The sequence below is a fragment of the Panthera pardus genome, unplaced genomic scaffold (assembly GCF_024362965.1).
Source record: "Panthera pardus isolate Hobbes unplaced genomic scaffold, ASM2436296v1 HiC_scaffold_20, whole genome shotgun sequence".
In the NCBI taxonomy this organism is placed as follows: Eukaryota; Metazoa; Chordata; class Mammalia; order Carnivora; family Felidae; genus Panthera; species Panthera pardus.
In genome coordinates this window covers 81,648,359-81,659,616 of record NW_026526766.1, presented here as the reverse complement: position 1 = coordinate 81,659,616, position 11,258 = coordinate 81,648,359, and the positions used below count along the sequence as shown (strand labels likewise).

The window sequence follows — 11,258 nt, the reverse complement described above, 5'->3', positions numbered from 1 at the left end:
AACTATTTCTTCTGGCTCTTCATTCGCTCAACAAATATTTATGGAATCCTTACAGTAGTACTAGAAGTTAGATATACAGACAAAAATCCCTGGTCTCATGAAGCTTGTATTTTAGTGGAGGGAGAAAGACAGTAAACAAGTAAAATCAATGTATATCAGATTTTGAAAACAGACTTGGAGGAAATAAAGCAGGGATAGGGAGTGCCAGGGAACAGAAATTGGGATTGTAATATTAAATGTAATGGTTAGGTCACCTGTGAAAATATTAGCAGAGTGTCATATGCACTGGCCAGTAAAATGAAAAGCATACATATATATGCTTCCATTACTATCTAGTTAAATGGAAAATAGTGGAACAAATGAACCATTATTGAGAACCTTACTCTTGGATTAGCATTTATGTCATAGGAGAGAATGAAAGGATACAAATGCATGGGAGAAAAGTCTTTGGCCAACAAACATTTTTTGAAAAACACTTTTGTTTCCCTGACATTATGGCAGTATAATAGTAATAACCATATATATACACATACATATTAAGTTTATTACAGCTTGTAAACTACATGTCCATATGTCTAAATTTGTACTGGATTTACTTTCATGCATGCCTTTGTTGGACATATGTTTTCACATTGGAAAATGACTTCAGTTTAATCACAGTTTGTGGCCAATTTTTTAACCTGTGTTTTTCAGTTTCTCAGTAACAAAGAGTACATAGTGTCAGGTTTTTAGGATTATTTTGATGAATAAACTATAAAAACGAAAATAAATGGTAAAAATGAAATATTTATTACCCTAACACAGGACCTGGCACATGGTAAAGCAGTCCATAAAGTCGAATTCCCTTATTTCTAATACTAGTCTGTTTCTTCATCTAGAAAAACAATAGGAATTTAACCTTCACAGCTTGCTGTGAAAAATCCTTAAACAAATATTTATTGAGACATTAATGCCAGAATTTGTGCTTGAATTTTGATCTCTGTCAGCTTGTAAAGAACTCTCTGTAATAGATATCTCTTAGTGCCTGGCAAGCAAATGCTGGGTTTTTTTTGTTGTTTTGGTTTTTTTTAATAGGGAGATTGTCAAATATGTGGAAGGATTGGGGGAATGAGTCAGTGTATAATTATGGTCGAGTGCATATAATATAGATGTATCGGATTATGCTCAATGGAGACCACTTTTTTCATGAGGGGAGTCAGGCACTGCCTCACAGCAGTGTTAAAGGCTAGCTCAAGGCGCTGATGAAGGTGCAGGGAGTTTCCCATCAACCCTTTCGGCTCGCCTAGGCCTCCTAACAGCACCTCCCACAGTGCTCCGGGGCTCCCTAGTCACGTGACGGGGGTGGTTAGTCTCGGCCAGAGGGAAGCTGATGCGCAGTCCAGGTGGCGGGGGGCACTACTCCTCCCTTCCACCTCCCTAACGCCCTGTCCTGCGTGATCTCGCGTGAAAGGGGGAGTATCTTCTCGCGAGATCTAGGTCGGGATCCCTCCAGGACCGCCTCCTTGGAGAGGAGGAGGAGGAGGAGGCGGAGGCGGAGGGAGGAGGAGGAGGCCCCGTCGCGGCCTCCGCCGCCGCCAACGGGGCTGTCCCTGTAGCTCCCGATGGAGTTTGAGGTCGTGAAACCGCCGCCGAGCTCTGCCCCGGCGAGACGAGGCGCCTCCGTCGCCAAGCCGCGCCGTCGCGGGGCTCCCGGGAGCGGCCCTTAGCGACCCCGCCCGGGCCCCCACAGGTAGGGCGGGGGCGGGCACGATGCGGCTCGGGCCCTAGCTTGGGTCCCTAAGTCCCCGGCGGTCGGGCGGGAGACCGGTCGCAGCCCGGGGCCTGTGTGCTGTCGTCGTCGGTGCCCCGAGGGTTGGGAACTGAGGGCCGCACCTGACACTCGGACCGGGCCCGGAGTCCGGGGCCTGCGGAGGCCCCTTTCCCTGGTAGGGCTTTTTCAATACCGAGCGCCCGGCGCAAATGGCCACCTCCCTTCGACACCGGCCGAGGGGAGCCCACTGACCCCTAAGGAACCCACCCAAGCAAAGGCCAGGGTTCTCTCTCCCTTTTCTACACCACTTAGCAAGAGGGGTTTTGGAGGAGGACCTCGAAACCAAGTCCTCTCCTAGCTTTTCGGCTTTCTGTCTTGGGGCTTCCCGAGATCTCAGCGCAGGGATGGTGGAGGCGATCTGAGTGGTAAATAGGGACCACGGCCAAACAATGCCCTGAGAGAGCTTAACCTCCTGGGAGGGAGATAGCCGGACCAGAGTGGTTGCACAGTGGCTGTGACGGTCCTATGGCATGAAATATGGCCAGAGAATTTTGCTGTGGCTTTCTTCTTTCCCTGTTTCATTTTTCCTTCTTGGGGAAGCCTCTTAAGGAGACTCTTCCACCATCTTAGAAGAATGGTAGAAAGCATCTTTGTTTCTCAGAAGCAGCTCTACTTTTCTCTGCTCTTAGCTTTCAGGAAGGGAGAAGATGAGAGTAGCTGTCATTTCCATCCTTCTCATCACAGAGGAGTGTAAGATACTGGCATGTAGAACCTTGACACCAAAATAGTCTCAAGTAATCACTGACATGAAGTAGATCTAATCTTGTGATTCCCAGCCCGTTTTATTTTTTAAATAACCCCCTGGTTCCGTTCTTTTAGTTCCTACTCTCCCCTTACCTGGGTCCCTTCTTTTTAATTCCTACTCTCCCCCAAACCGCTGTGATTAGAATGACTTTTTATTCCAAATAAAGTGTTTAAGTAGTCTCTTTTCCATTTTTGCATTAGTCAAACTATTAAGTTCCAATGGGAACTTTTGATTAACCTGATTGCTGATGTTGCTACGCTGCACTGATATAATATCACCCAAAAGCAAAGAAACGAATGTTTTAGTCTGTGCAGCTTTTTTCTCGTTAAATTTGCAAATTTAGTTAAGGCTTCTTCAAACGTTAAGAAAAGTTCATGGATTCTGCCATTATTACCTTTTTTTAAAAATCTATCTAAAAAGCTACACCACTTTTATAGCATCTCTTTCTTGTGTTGTTTACTTCCACATTTGATTTTTTAAGAAATAGAGGCCATAAATCCTGTCAAAGACCATTTTTAAATGTTGGTATTTTTGTTAATTTGGAGATTGATGTTTCCCAAATTTTAGAGTTTGGAAAATTGCTAGGACAAAATATGTTAAATGTATATTCCAAACATGTTAGAAAAAGCAGATGTTAAAATTCAAGTTGCCTCCTATTCTTTGAAGGTTTAATTACAGTCCTGTTCATTAGTGGATCCTCTGAGTTCCTCCTGATCTGTTATTACTGTTGTGTTGACCCGACATATAAGACTTATGTCCTTTGTTCATATGTTTTCATTATTTTACTTTCTGCTTTTGCAGTTTGCTGTATCTTCCAGTTTGAAAAAGCTAACAAAAATTCTTTTGGGGGGGAAGCATTTTTTTTTTAACACAAAATTTTATATTCAGAAATAGAACTTCAACAACATTGTATGCAGTGTCTAAGAATGATAAATAAACTTACAGCAAGACTTTGTTATAGTAAGCACTTATTGTTTTGGTTGGACTGTGTTGAAGTTTCACTTTCTAGTTATGGAAAAAGGAAGCATGTGGTAAAATAAAGCTAGCTGAAAATTAAGAGTAATGTTTTGCATCCTGCCTCATAAACGTTGTAAGGCACATCATTATGTTCCTTGGGTTTTCTAGTTTGATGAAAAGTTCTTAAGTGTAGTTGTGACTTTCACCTCAAATTCTGAATAAAAGTTAGTTTTGAGTATTATCTTATAATTTTAAGTACTCTAGAGTTGCATCGTCCAGTGCAAGCCAATAGCCACATGTGACAGTTGAGCACTTGCAAGGTGGCTAGTGTGAATCGAGATGTGGTGTAAATGTAAAATAAACTATGCACCACATTTCAAAGACTTAGTACAAAAAAAAAAAAGAATTTAAACTATCTTAGTAATTTTTTACATTAATTACATGTTGAAATGATTTTTTGGATAAATTGGGATAAATTATATTATTAAAATTGATTTCATGTGTTTTTTCCTTTTTTGATATGACAACTAGAAAACTTTAAATTACTTGCAGCTCACATTGTGCTTCTGTTAGCACTGTTTAAAGCATCACTGCTCTTCTGAGAAATAAATTATCTGAATCAAAGTAGACACATGAAAACCAAAAATTTCCTGACAGAATATCATCTTGCAATCAGAATAATCAAAAAGGCTAATAAGGACTTTGGTAATCTGAAGGGTAAAATTATCCAGTGGCCATTATTTGATAGGCAGAAGTGAGTAAGTTCTGTCTCAAAAATAAACATTGTTTGTCTTGTCATTGCTAATGCAAAACTTTATCGGTTATATTAATTAAAATAGAAAATTATCCCATTAGTGTTCTATTAGAAGACACAGAAAGTTAAATCTCATACTGATTAACAAACTGAGTTCAACCTCATAGTGGATTTAAGAGGAAAAAAAAACACAACTTGAGTCCTATAGCTTTCTTAATTTATACTAAAGTCATTTATATTAGTAGTTTTTAAAATTGTACCTCAGTTCCTTTTTCTCTAGTGCTTTTAGTATGTTTGAATGCTGAGTTTTAGAGCGTGCACATTATTTCCATTGGCTTTGTTTGCTTGTTTTATAGGTTAAGGTCTCAATTGTACCTAAAATGCTTTAAATATAATTTTTGAAGTCCAAAACTAATTATTTGTAAGGTTTCTGAATTGAGAAGTACTCTTTGGTACTTTTCATTTCAGTAGCTTAAACTCCTCATATGAGTAAACTAAAATGAAAACAATGAATGTCTTAATTAACAGACTTGAGCCCTAATGTTCATGTGTTTATGAAGAGAATTGTAAAATACTAGATATTTTTTATTATACAATACTGAAAGAAGCATAAACTTTATTCTGGCATTTTAAAATCTGGAGACATAGTCCAGAACTGACTGCATAATATCATGGTAAACTAATAACAAAAAATGAAAGTACTTAACTCGTATGCAGTTTGCTCTTAATAAAGCAATGTGCAATTTGTATCATATGAGAGATGTCTATTAATTACTCTTCCTATTTTACAAGTTAGTATTTATAACAAGGAACTTAGAGCTCGAAAAATTACTTAAGGAAAAATCTGTTTAAGGTCTACCTCTAACGTAGTGTTTCTTCTATGATTTATCATCTTTCTTCAAATTTACTAACTAGTAGCTGAAATTAGTTAATACAAGTAATTTAATTAGAATGTTTTTCTTAAATAGTCTCTATGTATCTAGAGTTGTGGGCTTTTCATTTTTTAGTTGTGGGCTTTTTAATCCATTTTATCTCAGTTTGAGATGTTTTGGGAGTATCTTCAGTTTGGATACTTTACTTGACTATTAACTAAATGTTATTAGCAATTTAGACATACATAGAATTAAGTAAATTACTATAGAATTATTAGTAAAAATTTAGAAGTTTTACGCATTGGTATGTATTCTTAGCTTGCCATGGCTCATGTAGATACTTTTTAAAATAAATGATAAAGAGGGGCACCTGGATGGCTCAGTTGGTTGAGCGTCCAATTTCAACTCAGGTCAAGATCTCGTGGTTTGAGCCCCACATTGGGCTCTGCACTGACAGCTCAGAGCCTGGAGCCTGCTTCACATTCTCTCTGCCTCTGCCCCCCCACCCCCACCCCCTTCTTGTGCTCTCTCTTTCTCTCTTAAAAATAAATAAACATAAAAAAATTAAAATAAATTTTAAAGACAATGGGCTATTACCATTTTCGGTTATAAAAAATGCTTTCTAGGTAAATGTTTGCAAAGTGCCTTTTTTAAATAAATGAAAGTTCTGCCATCACCAATTAAACATTTTAGTGGACTATATAAGCTGCTTCTGTGTTTTAGATAAAATTTTGTCTCTATCTTAATTGAGGAATCTAGAATTTATTGATAACAGTACTTAAGAAAAACATTTAAAAAAAAAAGGCTTTCCTTATGTCTTACATAAGAAAAATTTAGTAATTCTTTTCCCGTCAGAAAGTTAGAATCTGACACATAGCAGGAGAATTTGACGGGATTATTGACTAATTTTGGCAGAAATTTTTTTTTAAAGATATTCAATTTCTACTAGAAATTAAACTTCTCAGTATTAATTTTACTGTGGCATCTGGTGTTCATAGACATAGAAGCGCATATAGGATGTTACGACATGAAACTATCAAGTGTATTCTTGAGTAGTTTGAAATACTGAAAACAGGTGAAAGAAAATATGAAAGATAGTGTTATGTTTAGTTCAAACTTAAGTGCCCCCCTACCCCCAATTTACTAACGTAAAGCATTTCAGGATGATCTTGGAAAACTAAATAAGGAAAGAGTATTTGCTGCTAGTTTCCTATTACGCAGTGGCTATGATACCACAAAATTAGCATTTCCAAACAGGTGGCTGTTATGAAAAAATAGATGTAGGATCTTGTTTTGATAAATATTTTATTGGTTCAGGTTATTAACTAAAGGCTCTCAGTAGTAGATTTAAGATAAGATGCATTCTTCCTCAGAAGCCTTTTCCTTATATAATTCTGCAGCCTAGAAAACTGACATTTAATAGTTCCAGGAAATGATATGTTCACCTGTTTAGTACTCATCTCTAAAGTTGAAAGCAAACTGGTTTTAAGATTGATGGCATTAATAGGTGTGGCAATGGAAGGGTGAAAGTTACAAAATAAATATAACTTGCAAGATTTGACTAGTTTAAAAATAAAGATACTAGATACTTTGCATTAGAGATGTTTGAGGAGAAATTTGTACAGGGTGCTTTTTATATAACAAGCCCTGTGATTCATTTACCAAGATATTTTTTAAAACCTTAGTTTATGTGAATATAAAAGCACAATAAAGGCTAACAGAATTCTTCATTTGGATGTGGAGATATTGGAGAACCAGTTACATACTTTTCTGTCTTGATCTGACTGTAGGCTTACACATCTAATTTCTGTGGAACTAAGATATCTGGGTTGGTAAACATTCTTATGAAATAAAGTATTAGATATTTAATTGCCCTAAATACCTGGATTTCTTGTTCACCAGAGTGCCTTTGTCAGACTTATGTAACTTTTGAATTGGAAGATATGAAAAATTTGTGAAACGCAGAATGTTTGTTAGGTACCTAAAGATTTTAAATTAGAGTACAGTATAGTTTTGGTACCAGATATTTTATCTTATTAAAAATTATGGGATAAGCATTTTAATCTTAGGAAAAAGTCAATCTTTTTTTTACATGTGCCTTTTAATCGTATGTAAAAATAAAAAATTATATTTTGCTTTTTTTATGCTTAGAATTATTAGATGAGAATATTTATTTTTCTATATTTGGTCATTGGACCTGACAGTTTTGGGTTGTATATATGTATCTTACTAAATGGTGTGTTTTGTCAAAAGTATTGTGGGGAGCCACATTCTAGATTTGTAAGACATTTTTCCCCCCACCTTAACTTTGGCACTGTATTTTAAGGTCAGAATCTTTGTTTTTTGTTTTCTTTTTTTTTTTTTTTTTTCCATTTTTGGACAGATTGCTCTATCATCATATCTCACATACTTTGATTTTCATTACTTCTGTTAGCCTGTTAGTCAAATCTTGACCAGAGATTTCCTCTTTTGTGAAGCTGCCAAGTTGAACATATCCTTGACTGACTTGGTCATTCAGGTGGCTGTTTTTTCACACTTGACTCACTACAGTATTCTTTGGATCAGTAGTTTTCAAAGTCCAATATCTTAAGCCATTTCTTAATATGTTTTGGAGCAGTAGCTGTCCAAAACACTCAAGCAACCCAAAGTAACTTGTGTTTGTAAAAATGAAACGTGGGAAGTTAATCTACTAATTTGATGTGATCATTAAGAAAAATACATGAAAGCTTTGATACTCAACTGTTATATGAGCAACCAATATAAACATGTTTAGTTGAAAAGGACACTATTCAGATATTGTTTCTGGACCAAATTTCAGAAATTTAACAAATTCAGCAAATAGACTTAAAGACATCCAAAGCATATAATTATTCAGAATGTTTTAGGTTTTGAAGTTGTGATGGTTGACTAAAGCAGTTAACTCTTTCAAGGTGAATGATGAATATGTGGTTAATTCTTACTTTTGTCCATTTCCAGCTCACAAAACACTACACAGCAAAATAATGATCTGCTAGACTGCTAACCCGAGCATCCAGCTTCCACAATGCCTGTACAGGCAGCTCAATGGACAGAATTTCTGTCCTGTCCAATCTGCTATAATGAATTTGATGAGAATGTGCACAAACCCATCAGTTTAGGTTGTTCACACACTGTCTGCAAGACCTGCTTGAATAAACTTCACCGAAAAGCTTGTCCTTTTGACCAGACTGCCATCAACACAGACATTGATGTGCTTCCTGTCAACTTCGCACTTCTCCAGTTAGTTGGAGCCCAGGTAAGCTTTCAAGATTTTACTCATTTGGGGGGCACCTGGGCGGCTGTGTTGGTTGAGTGCCCGACTCTTGATTTTAGCTCCAGTCATGATCTCACAGTTTGTGAGTTCTAGCCCCGTGTTGGGCTCTGTGGTGACAGAGCAAAGCCTGCTTGGGATTCTCTCTCTCTTCTGTCTCTTTCTGCCCCTCCCCTGCTCACTCTCTCTCTCGCACTCTCTCTTTCTCTCTAAATAAATAAATAAATAAATAAATAAATAAATAAGATTTTACTAATTTGGTATATGCAATAATTATAGAACTTTGTCCATTAAGGGGTACAACGTGTGTCTAGTGATACTTGAGACATAAAAAATATTCATCATACCTGACACCATGATTGTATTCTGCAAAAGATTTTTTTTTAGATAATGTCATAAATCCTTAGGCAAAACCATAAATTTTATTATAATTTTATATTTCATTGTGTTCAATGCTGTGGTCAAAATTTATGTTTATAAGTGATTTTGGTTGTGGGTCCCCTGGGTGGCTCAGTCAGTTGAGCGTCTGACTTCAGCTCAGGTTGTGATCTCACAGTTGTGAGTTTGAGCCCCACATTGGGCTCACTGCTACCAACCTGTCAACATTAGCCTGCTTCATATCCTCTGCCCCTCCACCACTTGCGCTCTCTCAAAAATAAATATTTTTCAAAAATAAGTGATTTTGGTGGATAACATTATTTTTAAGTTTATTTATTTGAGAGATGACAGAACACAAGCAAGGGGAGGGACAGAGAGAGAGGGAGAATCCGAAGCAGGCTCCTCATGGTAAGTGCAGTGCCTGACATGAGGCTTGAACTCACAAAACTGTGAGATTATTCCCTGAGCCAAAATCAAGAGCTGGACGCTTAACAGATTGAGCCACCCAGGCGCCCCAAGGAAGATTTTTAAATAATCATATATAAGCTTTTATTTATTATTGCATACAAAAAGAAATGTAATCAAAACTTTGGCCAAATATCAACCCACTAGGATCCTCAAATGGAGGTTTTGGGATTTTCTTTTTAACTTCACTTGACTTTTAGGATATTATTACAAACAAGAAAATAAGGTCTATTTGGGGATATATATATATAGAGAGAGAGAGAGAGAGAGAGAAAACCAATTTCCAGAGTATCTGTAACAAATTCTGTATAGTTTTTTCGGTTCATGTGTTATAAAATAAATATTTCTTTTTTATAATCATTTTAGTGAATCAGAGCAAGACCCTAGATTTTTAATAATTTCCATTAAATGAGGGCCTGTTTTATGTTAGGTATGATAGTAAATATTACTAATATTTTAGTAAAAATTTTAGTAAATATTACTAAATCATTACTAATTCTTACCTTAGCTGTTTAGTTATTATCCCCATTTTACAGGTGAGGAAGAAGATGAAATTCTGTACATCATGCACTGTATATAAAAGCAAGAAAGTAAGGACTTTTCTGGTTAATCACTTCTTAGAAAATTCAGTGAATTAAAAATACTCCATTCTTGGGACGCCTGGGTGGCTTAGTCGGTTGAACGTCTGACTCTTGATTTCTGCTCAGGTCATGATCCCAGGATTGTGGGATCAAGCCTGCATCTGGCTGTGCATTGAGTGTGGAGTCTGCTTAGAATTCTCTCCCTCTGACCCTCTCCAGCTTGCTCTCCCTCCCCCTTTCTCTTTCTCTCTCTCTCTCTCTCTCTCTCTCTCCCTCTCCCGCTCCCTCCCTCCCCCCTTCCTTCCTTCCCCCCCTCCCTTCCTTTCCCCCCTCCCCCCCCTCCTTCCTTCCCTCTGACCCTCTCCCCAAGCTTGTGCATGCCTTCTGTCTCTCTTTCTCAAAAATAAACAATAAATTTTTAAAAATACTCCATTCTTTTAGTATCTTGATATTTGAAGTGTTTGTTTTAAAGCATATATTTTTTTAAATGTTTATTTATTTTTGAGAGAGAGAGAGAGAGAGAGAGGGAGAGACAGACAGACTCTGAAGCAGGCTCTAGGCTCTGAGCTGTTAGCACAGAGCCCAACATGGGACTCACAAACCACGAGATGATGACCTGAGCCAAAGTCAGACGTTCAACCGACTGAGCCACCCAGGTGGCCCTGAAGCATGTTTCTCTTAAATGTCCGTATTCCAGTTAGACACTCTGAAATCTAGATGCATCTGTAATCAATAATATATCATAATTGTCAGCATTTTTTTCCACAGTGCCTTTTGCAAACAGTGGCGTCTTAGATCTAATACAATATTGGAGACTTTTTGTGATAATACTGGCTACCATTTTATGTCTGCTATGTTGGTCAGTTACTATGTTTTATCATTTATAAATGTTCTCTCAATTGGTCCTTAATGGTCTGCAGGCCTACACAATGTGATTTCTATTACTGTTAAAGCCCCACCTGTTACTACTGGCTTCAGTCTTTCTGCTTAAGCCATACTGCTTCCTAGCCAGTTGTTAAATATGCCAAACATGTTCCCACCTGAGGGCTTTTGTAGTGACTGTTATCTTTGTCTAGAATGTTTATCATCTTTCTCAAGTGTTTATTCAAATGTCATGATTCCTAAGGAAGCCTATCCTGACCACCCCTTTTAAAATTGCAATTCCTCTCCAGCACTCCCAATCCCTCTTATCTTTGCTGTGTAATTCTTACCACTTTCTATCATTATTACCCACTTATTTGTTAGTGTTTTTAAATTTATTGGCTCCATCCTCTCTTCACTAGAATGTAAGGTACAAGGGCAAGAAATTTTGTCTGTTTTGCTCACCGATACATGCCTAGTGCCTGCAAGTATGTTTGGATATTAAGCACTCCATAAATGCAAATGATTGTTAGATTAAACTGAATT

At 37.3% G+C, this 11,258-nt stretch overlaps 1 protein-coding gene across 4 annotated transcripts in view; it reads left to right on the top strand.

Annotated features, from left to right (window-relative positions):
• The first annotated feature begins 1,473 nt into the window (after positions 1-1,473).
• The window catches only part of RC3H2 (ring finger and CCCH-type domains 2), a 51,996-nt gene continuing 42,211 nt past the window's right edge, over positions 1,474-11,258 (top strand). For 2 of the 4 annotated variants that reach the window (XM_019421221.2, XM_019421222.2), the window contains exons 1-2: positions 1,477-1,729; positions 8,115-8,412. In XM_019421221.2, coding sequence (XP_019276766.1) covers positions 8,182-8,412 — 231 coding nt within the window. In that variant the 5' untranslated portion in view covers positions 1,477-1,729; positions 8,115-8,181. Of the gene's footprint in view, positions 1,730-8,114; positions 8,413-11,258 lie in introns of all 4 variants that reach the window. The other 2 variants (XM_019421219.2, XM_019421218.2) reach the window with 2 other exon arrangements.